This window comes from Lynx rufus, unplaced genomic scaffold, assembly GCF_022079265.1.
Source record: "Lynx rufus isolate CCGP_SWC_20201006 ecotype Redwood Valley unplaced genomic scaffold, mLynRuf1.p SCAF_10, whole genome shotgun sequence".
In the NCBI taxonomy this organism is placed as follows: Eukaryota; Metazoa; Chordata; class Mammalia; order Carnivora; family Felidae; genus Lynx; species Lynx rufus.
Window position 1 is genome coordinate 59,077,475 of NW_025814824.1, and position 17,900 is coordinate 59,095,374.

Here is a 17,900-nt window from a genome sequence, read left to right on the forward strand (position 1 = left end):
ACTCTTTGGAAAAATGAGTGATTCCAGGGCTGGGGCAGGGAAACTACAAGATAAGCAGAAATATCTTGTGCCAGAAAGTAAGGACATGTTCAAAAAAAATGATGTGGACATGTTACTAGAACACAGAAACTGGCCTAATGGGGTTCCCATTGGCCCAATCTGATATAATTTGAACCTGAAAATAAATGATAGTAGCAGATTCTAATCTAATGAATAAGATAGGAATCTACACGTCCAGACTGATGCAAATAAATAAATGAATAAATTGGTAGTGTGATGCACAGGATTTTTACTTAGTTTCTAAATACCTGCCCACAAAATAAGGGGCAGGCACAAAGTGAAATTATAAAAGGAAAAGAATACCTTTATAGCAGAGAAACCTGTAAGCGGTTTAAGTGGTCAAAGTTACTATAACCAGTAATGAGACAAATCGAAATTGTGTACCACTTAATAGAATACAGTGAGAAGAACAGCATCGTATCTGTAATAATCCTGCCAAAGATGCATAACCTGGAACTAATCACTTGGAAACATTAGAAAAATCCAGATTGAGGGGCATTCTACAAAATAACTGGTCTGTAATCTTTAAAATTTAAAGTTTATAGTCAGAGTGAGGGACTGTTCTGGGTTGAAGGAGACTAAAGGGCTATGGCAACTAAATGCAACCTGTGTTTTCCGACAGGTTCTTTCTGCTGCCAAAACTATTGGGACGATTAGTGACCTCGTTTGTGGAATCTTGAAAGAAAGCAACTTGGATAACAGACGAGACGACCTGACTTCTTGCCCTTCAAAAATGCCCTTCTTTGGGTCCACGCTTACAGGAGCTTCTTTGGCCCTTCGGCTCTGGTAATTCCTAGTCCCACACAAGCCTCAACGCGCAGGCAGAGCGCTAGTTCAGCAAAGAGGACTGGTGCCTGTAGTGGGCAGAAGTCCCGCCTCTCCGGGGCGGGGCGAAGAGTGGGCGGGAACGGCGCCTCCGCATTCCCGGGGAGAGCGAGTAGGGGGCGGTGTCGGGGGGGGAGGAGCCACGCCGGCTCCGCACGCGCGGGGCGGAGCGGGTGAGGCCGCGCCTCTTCCGTCCTGTTGCCCTGCTGTCGCATGTGGAGTGGCAAACACGGCCCGGGGGTGTTCGTGTAAACGCCTAACCTTGGCGACCGGACTGGCGAGATGGCGGCGGAGGTGTTGTCGAGTGCGAGGTGGCTGTACTGTGGGGAGCCCGACGACAGCCACAGAGCAGTACTGGGTAAAGACTGCGGCGCCGGAGCGGAGTTCCTCATAGCTCTCTCCCCTTCCGTCTGGGTGCCTCTACTGTCCTCCCGCCCCTGTCGGGCCCCTTTCCCCGCTGGACCGAGACCCCCTTTAGTCTCCTCCACTACTTGGGACTTGGCCTGGGCTCCTCTGCCATCCCACCATCTTTCTGTCACCACTTCCTCTAGATGAGGATATCCCAGCCACCCTCTTCTCCAAAGCTGTACCTGTCGTCTCCTCCCCACTCACCTGCCCCATCTCCTCCTCTCTATTGGGCAGAAATTCCCCTTTCTCTCTAGCTCTGGCCCAGGTCTCCTCAGCTCTGTTCCCCTAGTTGTTCCCTTCTACCACAGCCCTTCCCCAGCACTGCCCTCACTTCTCCATCTCTTCCCAACTGGACCAGGACCTCCTTCAGCCCCCCTTTAGGTCAGGACCTGGGCTTCCTTACCATCCCCGTTCCTTCAGTCGCTCCCTCCCAAGGACAGTCCAGGTCCTCCCCAGCATACACTGTGGGTCCCTCTACTTCCATCTCATTCTCGGGCTGCAATCTTACAGTCCAGTTCTCCAATGGGAAGCTGCAGAATCCAGGCAACATGCGCTTTACCTTGTACAAGAGCAATGACTCCACAAACCCTAGGAAGAGAGGTCAGCGAATCCTGGTAAGTGCTACAGTGGCCAATTGGCTCCACTCTGCAGGCCTCTGGAGGCCTAGAGGCGCTTGAGTGCGGGTGGATGTGGGACAAAGCAGGAGGAGAAAGGGGTGGTGGTGGATAGCAAACGGGCCTTTGAAGAACTCCTGTGAGTCCCAGCAGGTCAGGGGTGTGGGGACAGGCTCCATTCAGTTATGTACTTTTGGTGAAGTGATGGCCTTTCATTGATTTATTCATTTGACAAGCATTGGTTGAACACCCACATGGCCCTATGCTGTAAGCTGCAAGGGAAACAGCTAGGTAGGACCTGGCCCCACTCTGAGGGAGCTCATACTCTAGAGCACGGTTTTTCAACCTTGGCACCATTGACATTTGGATCCAGATAATTCTTTGTTGTTGGCCCATCCTGTGCATTGCAGGACATTCAACGGCTTCCCTGGTCTCTAACCACTAGATACCAGTAGCACCTTGTAGTTGTGACAGTCAGAATATCAAACATTCCCAGATATCCCCGGAAGAGGATTTCCCCCGGTTGAGAACCACTGATGTAGAGAGATGAGAACTGGTTTTGAGTTCAGTAACTTCTACAAGCAGACAAGCTCAGAGCCTGGCGGAGGGAGAGTGAGCTCAGTCAGAGAAGTCTCTGCTTGCCAGAAGGCCTTCCCCGGGAGAAAGTGCATTGGAGCTGAGCTCTGAAGGGTAGAGGAGGGTTTGACAGCTGAGGTTTAGTATTCCAAGTGGAGAGGATGGCAAGGACAAACAGGGAAGCAGGAAAGCTTGACTGTGATTGAGGAATGAATCAGCTGTTTCCATAGTCCTGTGAATATATAAGGAATAGTCCTGGGAGAAATGGGCCAAGAAGCTCAGGAAGGGCTTGGACTTTGGGCCCAGAGGTTGCTGGCAGAACCATTTTGTAGCATGTCTCTAAGCGCTGGGACCCCAGGACCTCTCTCCTGAGTCCTGTGGTGCAATTCCCCTGAGAACTTTTCAGACCACATAGAAGCCAGCACTGTCTGGGGCTTCCCTTTCAAAAGTCCTCTTGCCTTTCTCCTAGGGACACCCAGATTCACTTGGACGGTGGGACTAGATCATCTCCCAGAGGCTCTCTGCTTCTAATCCACTGGTTCTGGATTCTAAAGCTTTTACAAATGTGGGAAAGGGAGACAAGATGCTTAATATCTTTCAATATTGGTTGTAGTGATGTTTTTTTCCCTTTACATTTTAGGCAGCTGAAACAGACAGACTTTCCTATGTGGGAAACAATTTTGGGACTGGAGCCCTCAAATGCAACACTCTGTGCAGGTAGGGATAGGGGAAGGGACAGTGGGAGGAGGAGGATAGTGGTGGTGAGCCTGGCACTACTGTGTTTGCTCTTTATTTTAGGGACAGTGGGGGAAATCTGGAGAGGTTTACCATGTCCCTTGTTCCCAGATCCAGAGGTCCTCACAGCAGCATGTGGACATGCCTGAGAAGGGAAAACGAGTTACATTTGTTGGATTTCCTAACAAATCTCATTCATTTACAATTTTTTAGGGGTGCCTGGCTGGCTCAGTCAGTGGAATGTGTGACTCTTGATCTCGGGGTTGTGATTTTGAGCCCCACATTGAATATAGAGATTACTTTATTTAAAATTTTTTTTTTAACGTTTTATTTATTTTTGAGACAGGGAGAGACAGAGCATGAATGGGGGAGGGGCAGAGAGAGAGGGAGACACAGAACTGGAAACAGGCTCCAGGCTCTGAGCCATCAGCCCAGAGCCTGACGCGGGGCTCGAACTCACGAACCGTGAGATCGTGACCTGAGCTGAAGTCGGACGCTTAACCGACTGAGCCACCCAGGCGCCCCTTTTCTTATTTTTTTTTTATTTTTATTTTTTTAGAGATTACTTTAAAATAAAATCTTAGGGGTGCTTGGGTGGCTCAGTTGGTTAAGTGTCCAACTCTTAATTTTGGCTCAGGTCATGATCTTGAGGTTCGGGGGATTGAGCCTCACATTGGGCTCTGGGCTGACAGTGCAGAGCCTGCCTGGGATTCTCTCTCTCCCTCTCTCTGCCCCTCCCTAACCGCACCCCCCCAACCCTGGCCAGACTAAATAAATAAACATTTTTAAAAAATAAAATAAAATCTTAAAAATAATAATTAAAAAAATTGAGATATAATACAACATATTAGTTTTGGTATATAGCATAATGATTAGATATTTGTATATATTGCACAATGGTCACCACAGTAAGTATAGTCATCCATTACCACACATAGTTAGAATTTTTTTCTTATGATCGGAACTTTTAAGATTTATTCTCAACAACTTTTAAATATACAATATAGTATTATTAGCTACAGTCACCATGCTGTACATTACATTCCCAGGGCTTATTTATTTTGTAACTGAAAGTACGTTTTGACCACCTCATTAATTTGCAGTATCCTTTATAATTGTCTTGTTTCCAAAAGGCAGCCGTCTCCACTTATTGGGAATATGTGATCAATAGGCCAAAGCTTGCCAGAAATTTTTCCTGGAACTAACTCCAAGAAAAGCATTTGGTAGTGTCAAAGACTCCAGGGTTTCTATCCAGCTCTACTACTGATCAACTGACTGGGCAGCTCTGTCCTTCACTGACCCCCACTCTCTCCCCGGGTGCAATGAAGATTGTTCACCCGAACAGACTGTAACCATCAGGCGCTGGCATAACACAGGCAGTGTTCCTCTGATAGTGTCCAACCGTGAAGCACAAAAAAGGCCTCTTCAAAGCCCCCATCAAACCACCCTGCTAGAGGTCAGATTAATGTGTATGTACTTAAAACCATTAACACCACATCATGCCCTTACAAAGATTCTCTAGTTCAGATTGGTCTTCTCCCCATAATTACCAAGGTTTTACTTGTCTTTGCCTCCATAAAATTTACATGTGCAGTAAATTCTAGTGTAATTCTAGATTTTTATATCTCCAAATAGTTTCCCACTATAACAATGAGCACAAGTGTGATTGGCTACCAGAATCACCTGGTAGCATTTTTTTTTTCTTCCAGAACCACCTCTTGAATTCCCTCCTTCCTTCGCTCCTTTCCCTCTCATGCTAAGAATTGCTGCTCTTGGGGATCATGGTTACTCAGCAACAAGTGATGTGTTCCTCAAGTGCATTGGGGCAGAAAGACCCTTGAGTACTTTTAAGCAGGAAAAAGGAAGTTGTATAAACAATACCTTTTGAATAATCCATTACCATTGGTATTACTCCTTCTTTATTCAGGCACTTTGTGGGAGTCCTGAACAAGACCTCCGGCCAGATGGAGGTGTATGATGCTGAATTGTTCAACATGCAGCCACTGTTTTCAGGTAGGTCCCAGTCATGAAGGCTCACAAAAACACTGTATATTTTAGGTTTGCTGGACGAGTTAGTTGTCGATTTGTAAAACATATTTTGTATTTTTAAAAGGGTGCCTTTCTGCAAATATTTATTGATGACCTACTATGTTCCAGGCACAAGTTAGGGGCTGGGGATATAGCAAAACAGACACAGATCCTGTCCCTTCAGTGTTTACAGATTTGAGATCAGAAAATAATTTTAGTTAAAGTCAGTTGAGCAATGATCAGAGCAGAATATTGGAGGGCATGTCCAATATTTTTTTTCATTCAAAGGCCTTTTTTAAAACTCTTAACTGTTCTGGTTGGAGTAGAGGTTTTAGGGTCTCTAGCAAGTGATGGGAGTTACTTATGGGTTGGACAGTAACTTTTCATTTTTATTTTTTTTTATTTTGAGAGAGAGAACAAGGGAGAGGTAGAGACAGAATCCCAAGTGGGCTCCGTGACAAACTGTGATACCATGACCTGAGCTGAAATCAGGAGTCAGATGCTTAACCGACTGAGCCACCCAGGTGCCCCTCTATGCTTTCTAATTTGGCAGAGATCCATTTTTACCCTAATCCAGAGGGAGAACTTGTACTGTTTCTCTGCTTTGGCATCTCAGAATGCTCCAGACTGGAGTGGGATCTTCCAGAAGGTTGGAGGGTCAGACTCAAGGGGTTCCTGTTCTCTAAATCTTAAATACTGTGAACCATGGTGAGGAGGGTAGAGATGAGGAAGGATTGCTAGGGTCTTGGTGGATCTGCCAGATACCTTCAGAGACAGTGGTTCCAACTTCATTCCCGCAGAGCAGCAGTGCCAGTGCTTTCGAGAATCTGAGGGACCTGGACTTACCTCCTGGAAACATAGACAATATACAAGAATATGTATGAGATTTTGCATACAGTTGTAAAGGGCATTTGAGTCCTGAAACCCATCTGTGAATTTCAGGGATCCATAGTCTATAGGTTAAGAATTCCTTGCTTTGTGGGCACTTAGGTGGCTCAGTAGGTTAAGTGTCCAACTTTGGCTCAGGTCATGATCTCACAGTTCATGAGATTGAGCCCTGTATCGGGCTCTGTGCTGACAGTGCAGATCCTGCTTGAGATTCTCTCTTTCTCTCTCTCAAAAATTAACAAACAAACTTAAAAAAAAAAAAAAAAAAAGAATTCCTTGCTTTGCAAACATATGTAACTGCATTTAGATTATCCTCCAAATGCTCTACCGACTTCCCAAGAGGCAAAGGAAATTGTTCATTAATTTGCTGATTAAACAAATTTTTGTTTTTACATGTAAAAAAGTGTGTAAATAATGGCTTATTTGGGACAGTGTGTATATATATATATATATATATATATACACACACACACATAATATATATTGTATATATAAATATATACACATACACACACACGTATGTATGTGTATACACATACATGCACACACATGCAACATTTATTAAGTGCCTGTGTTCTAGGCACTGTTCTAAGCACTTTCAGTGCACTACATCATTTACTTCACATAACCCTCTGGTTGTTTTATCAATGACAAAACTGGCACAGAAGTGAACCAACTTGGCAGGGACACAATGCTGCTATCTATGTCTATATAAAGTACCATATCATGTCGTGTATGTATATATGACCTGGGATTGAGACTCGGGCAAGGTCACTCTAGAGCTTATGCTCCTGTGTCCACTAGATCATACTGCCCCTTATATATAAATACTTTATGGGAGATTTGAGAGCTTTATGTAAGTAACACATACCTCACATTTATGCTTACCTACTTTTAGGTCTTTTATAAGGAGGGCAAAACTATTTACTGGAAAGAACCAAGGACTTAGTTTCTAATCCCATCTTGGCCACTGCCTGGTCAACAGACTTGGGGCAAATTATTTCATCTGGAGGCTTCATTTTTCCTTATTTGTAAAATGAACAGTTGGACCAGATGACCCCCTCATTTGACTTCTTAATTTATTCTCCAAATCCTCTGACTGTACTAAAGCCACAGACTAATTGTTTTCAGGATCCATTATATTAAACTCTGAGAAATCCTGAAGTAAAGAAATCTGTTTTTCTGAGATTGGCTGTTAAAATAAATATTAAACACTATTATAATCTGTGGGCCTTACAGCTCACTTTTTTTTTCCTCTCTGTTTTTGTTTGTTTTGTGTTTTGATAGATGAATCAGTCGAGAGTGACTCGACACGAGAGAATGAGGCCAAAACTTTTAGAGAAAAGGTAAGTGTGACAGAACTGAGCTGTGGGACCCAAAATGCGTTCCTTCTAGGCCTTGCGTTTTCCCATCAGTATAATGAGCTGGCCGAACATAGGGCTGCTCCCAGCTCATTCAGTCTGTGGTTCTCTGGCCAGGCCACCTGCAGAGGCCTCCATGGCCTCACAGAACCATCCTTCCATGTGGGACAGCTATACGCTGCTCTGTGCCAGTGTGCGGAACTGGTTCTCTGGGCTGATATAGGTGTAGCATAATACTTGGTTTTGGATTTAATCCAAGTTTCAGAAAATACTGGTTGTAGCCTGGAAACTTTCTCATTAAAACAAAAGTAAACTTCAAGATTTTCAAGGTAGGCGGTTTCTGCAAAGCTCATCTCACCCCAGGATGGCAATTGATTGAATCTTCAGTACTGCCTGGAGCAGTGTTGAGAGCGGGTATGAGGCTGTCTTCAGGCTCAGAGGGAAAGAATGAGTGATTAGCAACATCTGCTATGGGTACAGGGCTGGAAAACAGTAAGCTGTATGCCACAGATTTACCAATCCTAATTCTGGTCTTTTTACTTTACAAATGGAGACACTGTTGATTTGTAAATACCCCCTGACAGTTTATGAAGCAAGTACTTCAGATCTGTTAATACAAGAAGCCTGGGAGATAGATACATATGATTCAGCCCAATTTGCAAGTGAGGTAATAATCATGGCTCAGAAAGGCCGAGGGTTTCCTCATAGTCACACAGGAATAGTAGTGCCCAACCTGTCCCTAGACAGACCACATTTGTCCCTGCACAGATGGATTCTTGCATTGAAGCCTTTGGAACCACCAAACAGAAGCGGGCTTTGAATTCCAGAAGAATGAACAGAGTTGGCAATGAATCTCTGAATTGTGCAGTAGCTAAAGCCGCAGAGAATATTATTGATGCAAAGGGTGTGACTGGTAAGCAGCTGGGACCCGGGTAAGAGTCTGCTCATAGAGATGACTTTCTCTTCTCTTGAGATCTTTTACCTGCCCCACAGATGGAAATAATGGGCATTCGGGCTGGATTCCTTCCTCTCACTGAGTGCTTTCCTGGGAACAGACTCTGGAAGTAGTAAGAAACATCTGCCCTTGGGGAGCTCCCAGCCAAGTAGAGGAGACAGGCACGGGAATGGATGTGTGTCTGCGTGTCCTTGGTGCCAGGGTTCCAGCTGGCAGGGTGCTCTGGGCACAGGGAGGTTTTGGGGAAAAAGACCAAGGTGATGCTGGTGCTGATTAACCCTCTGGAGACAGGGCTTCACTTTGGTGCCAGTGGACCTTTTTCTGTTCCCAAATTCGTCAGCAGCTTGAGTATTTAATTGTATTATTTAAAAATGTATTTATTGCTCAAATGCATTATAAGAACGTAAGAGAAGGTTTACATAAGAGCGGTTTTTCTATTAGAGTGGGATTTTAGTAATTTTGAGAAAATCTTTCCAAACCCTCTGATCATATAAATATTCTCCTATGTTTTCTTGCAGTACTTTCATAATTTTACTTTTTACATTTAAAGCTTAAGACTTATTTTGGCATGTGGTAGAGACCTAATTTTATATTTTCTAAATGATTAACTAGCTGTCCCCAACTCCATCCTTTTCTTGTAGAAGATGATTTAGAAAGTCCTCCTTCTCACTTTAGCACATTCTGTCTGTGTTCTGTTCCATTGTCCATTCTGTTCCCGTGGCAGCATGAGGCTGTTTTGATTCCAGTAGCCTCATCATCCGGTTTATTTTCTGATAGGGCAAGTTCCTCCTACTCCTTCCTTTTATTTTTTGCAAACATTAGAGTAACATGCTTTTTCCCCAGGTGATCTTAATTATTTTGTCAAATTCCCTCAAAACGCAATTGAGATTAATATGGAGAGAATCATCATCTTTATAATATGTTTTCTTATCCAGGAACATAAAAATATGTCTCTCCATTTATTTGAAAGGATTAGTAAATTAAAAAAATATTTTTTTAATGTTTATTTTTGAGAGAGAGAAAAAGAGGCAGAGAGAAAGAGACACAAAATCTGAAGCACGCTCCAGGCTTTGAGCTGTCAGCACAGAGCCTGACGCAGGGCTCGAACTCACGAACCGTGACATCATGAGCTGAGCTGAAGTCGGACGCTTAACCGACTGAGCACTCAGGTGCCCCACATGAGGACATTTTTTAATGTTTTTGTTGCATTTACATGAGTAAATTTTTTAATGTTTTTGTTGAGTTTACTGTCAGCTATCAAAGGATGTCTAAAAAGAAAAATAATTCACCCGTTTCTCATCATTTTTCCAGACCAACTATTATAATTTTCCTGTATTCCTATCTGTCCACGTCTATATGCATACTTAATTCTTAATGGTTATCCTTGTAGGCTAGTTCTCAGTTTTATATTCTGGTTTTTTGTTTTTACTCACAATATGTGGGGAAGTTTTCTAGAGCCATTAAAGACTCTTTTGAATATCCCTCACTTTTAGCTTCTCTTGTATTGTAAATATTTATTGGTACACCTGCCTTTCCCAACTATATTACAAGTCGCTTGAGGGGGACCACACCGTGTGCACCTTCTCCAGTGCCTGGTTAGGTTTGTGTCATGATAGCTGGAGCTGTCAGCCTGATGGGGAAGTCAGGCCACATTGGCAGAAGCATTCCAATGAGGAGTTTTCCGGACCAGTTACGATCTTGAGGACATAAGTTATAGTGTATTGGGGAACCTGCAGCCAAATGGATGATACCGACACCATCTCTTCCTTTATTAAAAAGCTCTGGTCAGTGATGCCATCCGTGATGAACTGCAAGATGACTCCCTGTACCTTCCTCCCTGCCACGCTGATGCAGCCAAGCCTGAAGACGTGTATAAATTTGAAGACCGTATCCTTGTTGCAGTAGAAACGCTGCTTTATTTCCCAGGTTGGGACGTGTATACATGAGTGGGCAGACGGGCTCTCTGGTGTGTTGGTGGTCCCGTGATGCTCACGGAAGCTACATCCAGACCTTTGTGCTTGCTCCAGCGCTGTTGCTGGGTAGTCAGCTAGGCTTCCTCACTAGCTTTGGGACTGGCCCTCCGCCCCTGAGATTCAAACCCATTCCTCAGCAAAATGCTGAGGTCACTCTCTGTCAGTAGTCAGGATAAGACTTCTAAGTCAACTAGTACCTTAAGTCTAAGACAGACTGATTTGTAAAAGGTAGGGTTGGAGCATAGAATTTCCCTACTCGTGCATCTAGTCAGAGGGAAAATGCCTGCGGTAGCTTTGTGATAAGCCGGGGAGGCAGAAAAGCCCAGGCAGGGAATGGGCTCTGGGCTGGGAGTCTAAAGGACCGAGACCCTGTGCTCAGCCCCAGTGTATTATGTGATCTTCCCCCATCTGGGCCTCAGCTGTCCCATCTCTAAAACGAGGCCCCTCTGAGATGAGCTAGCCAGTTGGATGTTGCCATTTTGGTCAGATTGTGTTCTTGACCTGTGACTAGTTCTCTCCCCTGCTGAGTATGAAGCTCTTCAAAGCCCATCTGAAGCTTTCAGGAATGTCTCATCAGAGGAAATCCTAAAGATGATCGAAGAGAACAGGTACCCCTCAACCCCCTGGGTGGATGGAGTGTCTGGGGCAGTGATGTCAGAACATGACAGTAGTCAGGTGAAGTGGACTTTTAGGGATGTCAGTCAGTGAGGGTGTATGTCTTTTCAGCATTTCAACGTGAACGAGCCAGTGTTTTCTTGAAAATGTTTGGGCCTTCAGGCTTCTTGTCCCAAGGCTGTGGGTGGCATTCAAGGGAGAGAGAGGTGGCCTCTGAGTACCTGGAGCCTGTGGCTGGGCAGAGGGTGGTGGGGCCTTGTGGTCTGGGGCTTGGAACTAGAGCTGGCCCATGTCCCCAGTGTTATGCTGATAGTGATTGTCACCAGTGGGGTGGGGCCCGCGTGCGAGCCTGTGAGTAGGTGCCAGTGGAAGTGATGGTGTGCTGAGTGAGCATTTTAACTTAAAGTTAAATTTATGTATTTAAATACTATATATTTTAAAGGGTGCCTGGATGGCTCAGTCGGTTAAGCGGCCAACACTTAATCTCGGCTCAAGTCATGATCTCACAGTTCATGAGTTCGAGCCCCAAATCAGGAGTACAGAGCCTGCTTGGGATGCTCTCTCTCTCTCTGCCCCTCCCCAACTCATGCCACATATGCTTGCCCGCTCTCTCTCTCTCTCTCTCTGTCTCTCTCTCTCAAAATAAATAAACTTAAAAAAAATAAATAAGTACTGTATATTTTAAATAATTCAGATTATCTCTCCACCCTCCTTGGGCCTTTAAAAGCAGCTTTTTTTTTTTTTTTTTTTGATGATAGTGGAATTTTTTTGCTCTTGAGTTTTTCCTTTTAATAATTTTATCTTGAGAAAATAAAAAATTACAAACCCTAGGTTGGTTCCCCGATTTTTTTAAGGGGAGGGAAGGGCAGAGAGAGAGAATGAGACTCCCAAGCAGGCTCTACACTTTCAGTGCAGAGCCTGATGCAGGGCTTGAACTCATGAGCCATGAGATATGACCTGCGCTGATATCAAGAGTCAGAGGCTTAAACGATTGAGCCACCCAGTGCCCCAAGTTCCTTGAGTTTTGAAAGTGCTTTTTTTCTTTTTTTCCCCTCCAAAGATTCATTTCCAGAAAAGTTTATTACTGGTTCTTGGTTGTCTTAATGTAGTTGTGGTTCAGCAGCAGGTGCAGGAATGAGCTCTGGGCTGAGTTTGAAGAAATAAGTCCCTGAGCTCTGCCCAAGGTACGGTGTGATCTGTGTGATCTTCCCTCCGCTGAGCCTCAGTTTTCCTATCTGTAAAACGAGGCCACTTTCTTAAAGAGCTTCGTTATGTCTCTGAGTCCAGGATCCTCATAGTGGTAGAATAGTACATAAAAATAATAGCTAACATAGATGGAGCTCTTACATGTGCCAAGTACTGTTCTAGACACTTTACTTGCATTATCTCATTTAATGCACAGAAAGCCCCTACTCTGAGGCTACTATCATTGCCTTAAATTTTTAGGTGGAGATGATGTACAGAGATGTATAGAAGATGTACAGAAACTTGCCCAGGCCACTGAATGGCAGAGAGGGGGTTCAAAACCAGGCATTTTAACTCAAGAGCCTGTGCTCCAGACCACTACATCAGGATGGGGCAGACCACGGCCTGTGTGCCAAGTCTGGCCTGCTGTCTGTGAATAAAGTTTTATTGGAACACAGCCATGGTCATTCATTTATGTATTATTAATGCCTGCTTTTGCCGTGGCAGCTTTGAGTAGATGGAACAGAGACCATATGGCCCACAAACCACAAATATTTACTGTCTAGTCCTTTACTGCCTTGGCACTAAACCATGCTCACTGTGTTATAAGGAGCGTTGATAGGACGGCCCTTCCTCAACTGTTGAGTGTGTATCAGCTGTGAAGGATGCCTGCTGTTTTCATTGACAGCATGAATGGCTCCTGACAGAGCCGGTCTCATGCATCCCTCCATTGTCTCCTCCCCCGTTTTAGCCACTGCTCCTTTGTCATAGAAGCGTTGAAGTCTTTGCCATCAGATGAGGAGAGCCGAGACCGCCAGGCCCGATGCATATGGTTTCTGGACACGCTCATCAAATTTCGAGCACAAAAAGTGATTAAGCGGAAAAGTAAGTCCATGATAGACATTTTATTCTAGTTATTTCTAGCCTGTTACTTGTCTGTTAGACTAGCTGTAATGAGAGAAGAAAATGGATATGATTGTCTCGATCTTTATTTGTGACTGTGTAAAAGTGAGGTTCCTGTAGTCATGCCGGCAGACTGAAAGGACCGGCCCAGCTCTCTCCTCTTCTGAAAATGGGGATCGGCTGGGTTGTACCTTTGTTCAGAGCTGGCATCCACTACTTCTCGTCTGCATGGGGCAAAGTATAGTATCCAGTCAAATCATGAAAATTTTAAGGGACTGTTGGGCAAACGTGAGCTCTCTGGGGAGAAAAACTGGCTTTGTTCATACGACGGCTTATGGCAGGTTTATGTGTGTCCGCGTATTTCTGACTGACAAGGAAGAGAGTCCATTCCCGCTGGTAACACGTGTCACAAGTCTAGGGCCATGCTGGATGCCCCACATCCACCCAGCGCTGGAAACCCACCTGTGGTTTTAGGCACAAGGTGATGCCATCTTGTTACTGTGATTGAGCTCCCAAGAGTCTGTAATAGTTTTCAGGATTTGCCTGCTTCTTATTTTCACATTTCAGTCTCTCCTCCTTTCCCTCTCCTTGGGCTTTCTCCACTATCTATTTTGCTTTGTAACATCTTATGAATTCTAGATCTTTAGGCCTCATTGGAGTCTGGTTTTCCTCCCTGTCTCTGCCCCATCACAAACGTCTCTCGGGCGTGTGCAGTTTTCATTGGGAAGTGGCTCTTCTGTTTCATGGGCCCTGCTTCTCTTACCACATGGCTCCATTCATTTCAGTGGCCCAACTGCTGGCCAGCATCTCCTCATGGAGATGCTGTGGTGTGAGGGTTTGGAAACATGCTCAAACTCAGCTTTGTGTTGTAGGTGCCCTGGGACCTGGGGTCCCCCACATCATCAGCACCAAACTGCTGAAGCACTTCACCTGCTTGACCTACAACAACGGCAGGTCAGGGGGATTGGCTTCTGGGGCTCCTGCCTCTAAAGGAGAAAGTGGGCTGGGGAGGGCAGTGGGAGTGGGGACGAGTGCATGGGTTGGATCCCATGTCCACGGACACTGCTGAGGAGAGCACTCACTGCCCTTTGCAAGGGTCTTCCTCAAATCGGTTGAGGAAACGCTATGTATTACATGCTCTGTCCCCCTTGGAGAAGTTCACGTTAGAGGCTCTGGGAAGTCCTGCAGCTGGAGACTTCTTTCACTTCATACACTTCTCCAAGGAACCTTTCCTAATATCTCATAGAACCAATGTTCTATGGAAAGGCAGTGTTGCAGAAAAGGGCAGGCCAGTGCCCTTTGCATTTGGGATGACTGTTTTCCCAGCCTCCCTGCTGAGCAGTGGGGACACGCTCTGAGGGTCTGTGTCCTTGAGAAGCCCTAACTGTGCCTGGGGAAAGTGTAGCTGTGGCCCACTCGGAGGGAACACTGGGATTGGCTCATCGCCCCACTGTGCATGAAGGCATGGGTACCTTGACCGGACAAGGAATGTTGCTCAGATTTCTTCTCCCCAAGGTGGGAGGACAATGAGTGTGCATGAGAACAGGCTTGGATGTTTTTATTCCGCTTCTGGAATAATCATCTTAGAGTTTAACGCTGTCTCTCCTTCACTGCCACTGGTTTTGTAGCCTACGGAACTTAATTTCGGATTCGATGAAGGCGAAGGTCACTGCGTATGTAATCATACTGGCTTTGCACATAAGCGACTTCCAGATTGACCTGACACTGTTACAGAGGGACTTGAAGCTCAGCGAGAGAAGGTGAGCACAACAGAGTAATAAGCTCCCTGTAGGGTGCTTAGTATTTCTAGTACTACTGGAAAGCAGGAAGCACCATCAAGGGACCTGGGGACATTTGATACGGGCCAGAGGACAGTTGTCAGCGAATGAGTGATTCAATGGATGCACAACCAAGACATTACCAAGTGCCTTGTCTATTCTACGCACAGTATTAAATCTGTCACGATCTCAGTGATTTTCCTAAAAACCAATGGGAGAACCTTCCGTTCAAAGAAGTCAGTGACTCCCAGTGTCACATGACCAAGAGGGGGGGAATAGTTAGGCTTCGAGCCTGAGCCTTCCCATAGCATTCTGTCCCTGTATAACCCAGCAGTCTCTGAATTGCTGTCACTGGGGAGAGGGGGTCTGTATGGTCCTGAGGGGTGGAGCCCAGGGGTGGAAGTTGTAAGAGAACCCAATTTCAGCCTAGCAAAAAGAATGTCCTCAGAGTCGGACTGAAGGGGCTGCCAGGCATGGTGGGGCCACCGTTTGTCAGGGATATCACACTGGGGCTTCTATGACCCCACAGCCTTGCTGAGGAGCAGGGACAGGCTCGGAGGGTCCTGGGAGAGTTGGCAGAGTTGTGGTCTTGGGCCTTTTCCAGCCTTGCTAGGAAGGATTCGGACAAAGCAGGCAGAACTTTCCAGGATCCTGAACTTCTGGCCTTTGGGTGATTTAAGAGTGTCTGGTATCCAAGGCCCCCGATGGTGTTCCAAGAGAGCCAGCGAGAATACCCTTGTCTGGGCTCTTCTAGCAGTCCCTGGAGGGATTATCCTGAGGGCCGTCCACAAAAGGCATTCTAATAGGCATTGAGGTGGAAAATAAGAGAAACAAGATGCTCGGAGCCTGTAAAGTTCTAGCAAAATTGTAGCAAGTGCTCAATCCTGGTTATCAGAAGTAAACAAAGTTATTAATTGTGTCTAGATAACCTGGTTTTCCATCACCTATATGGATACTTGCTAATAGCAACACATTAAAATGAAATTGTCTTGGGGCGCCTGGCTGGCTCAGTGGAGTGTGCAGCTCTTGATCTCGGAGTTGTAAGTTTGAGCCCCACGTTGGGTGTAGGGGTTACTTAAAAATAAAAATCTTTTACAAATAAATAAGATACATTACATTACATTACCTTGTCTTTTTGATGGCTCTGGAGCAGATCTTGTCTGCTTCTCTGCTCTGCTCCTGGTGGCCGTTGGGGATTCTGTCTTCATGGGCTGGAGTGTGAATGCTGCTCCCCCTGCCAAGGGCAGACCTGCTGAGGACACTCCCTCCCTTTTGTTCTGTGTGTTTGCTCCTTAGGATGATGGAGATAGCGAGGGCCATGAGGCTGAAGATCTCTAAGAGAAGGGTGTCTCTGGCAGCTGGCGGGGAGGAGGATCACAAACTGGGCACTCTGTCCATCCCGCTGCCTCCAGCCCAGACCTCGGACCGCCAGTCAAAGCGGAGGAGGATCACCTAGAGGGTGCTTTCCAGATGGAGCATTTTGGCCACACGGAGCCACTACTTGTGTTCATTTTGATTTTTATTTTTAAAATGAGAAGGAAAAAGAAGCCTTGCTTTGGCGTGGGTACGAAGCCAGAAGCAGCATCTCAAGTCGTGCTTGTGTTCGGTGGAAACATAAAGTGATCACCATGTTGGACTTCACCTCTCCCCTCTGGTGTCGCTGTGATTATAAATGGCAGGCGGTTCCTGTGGGAGGGTGGGACCTGGGGAAGTCCGAGCCAACAGATCTCACAGGCTGAACCCTAGGCCAGATCTAATGGATCAGTGTTAATAAAGAGGGCTGTGAAGAGAGCTGTGATGCCTAGTCTGGAAGGGCCACGCAGCCCAGCTGGGCTGGAAGAGGAGGCCTCCGGCTTTCCCAGTAGCTGTGGGTCACCTGTGTCGTGGGGTTGCCGAAGGGGGCCAGTTTAGTTTGAGGCTGCCGTAACAGAGGAGCCGGTCAGAGGAAGAGATTGACAATGCCGGTTACTCTGCCTGGCTCGGGCCCACAGAGGGCAGGGGTCAGCTCTGAAAGCACGTTTTTGAGAGAGATGAATCAAAGTGAAGTACGGAAAACAAATGGTTCTAGACCTCTTTAAAAAGAGGATTTGATGCATGGATAGAATGCTATAAAATTGTGAAAGGGCTGCACAGGTGGGAATCGGGAGATTGCCCCTGGCTCTGCTGAGTTCAAGAACACACGGCTGGGGGGCACCTGAGTGGCTCAGTCGGCCATCTGACTCTTGATCTGGGCTCAGATCAAGACGGTTTGTGGGATCGAGCCCCGCGATGGTATGGAGCCTGTTTGGGATTCTCTCTCTCAAATAAAGAAACATTTAAAAAAAGTGCACAGCTGGGGTTGCCAGTCGGGCATCAAGACGCCACGTCTGCCCCAGACTGCTTCTTGGATTGCCGAGGCTAGTGACGACACTGCAATGCTGAGTCCAGCCACCAGTGCTTTCAGTCCCCACGTTTCCACCCTTTTACTTGTCAGCACTAACAGCCAAAAAGATCAAGAAGCTGGCCTCCATCTTGCTTCCTTTTTCTGTGAGCATTTGACCCTTGAATAATCCAGGGTTAGGGGGCATCAACCCCTCACACAGTCAAAAATCCATGTGTAATTTTTTTTAAGTTTATTTTTGAGAGAGAGCGTGTGCACGAGCAGGAGAGGGGCAGAGAGGGAAGCAGAGAGAGAATTCCAAGCAGGCTCTACACTGTCGACGCAGAGCCCGATGTGGGGCTCAGACCCACAAACTGTGAGATAATGGCCTGAGCTGAAATCAAGAGGCAGATGCTTAACCAGCTGAACCACCCAAGTGCCTCCCATGTGTAATTTTTGACACCCCCAAAATTTGACTAATGGCCTACTCTTGACTGTAAGCCTTAATGATAAGCAACACGTATTTTGTACATTATATGTATTACATACTGTATTCTTTAAGATAGAGAAAAGAAAATGTTAGGAACACACAGTACTTTATTGGGAAAAAATTTACGTGTAAGTGGATCCACAAAGT

The 17,900-nt window shown here is 45.9% G+C and overlaps 1 protein-coding gene across 1 annotated transcript; it reads left to right on the forward strand.

Annotated features, from left to right (window-relative positions):
• The first annotated feature begins 1,079 nt into the window (after nt 1–1,079).
• On the forward strand, nt 1,080–16,695 carry POLR1E (RNA polymerase I subunit E). Its single transcript, XM_047066398.1, has 12 exons — nt 1,080–1,243; nt 1,804–1,907; nt 3,124–3,200; nt 5,146–5,231; nt 7,422–7,480; nt 8,264–8,408; nt 10,230–10,337; nt 10,935–11,031; nt 12,975–13,108; nt 13,999–14,080; nt 14,755–14,886; nt 16,201–16,695. Exons 1-12 carry the CDS (start codon nt 1,168–1,170, stop codon nt 16,358–16,360), a joined length of 1,260 nt encoding a protein of 419 aa, XP_046922354.1. The 5' UTR covers nt 1,080–1,167; the 3' UTR covers nt 16,361–16,695.
• The last annotated feature ends 1,205 nt before the right edge of the window (nt 16,696–17,900 follow it).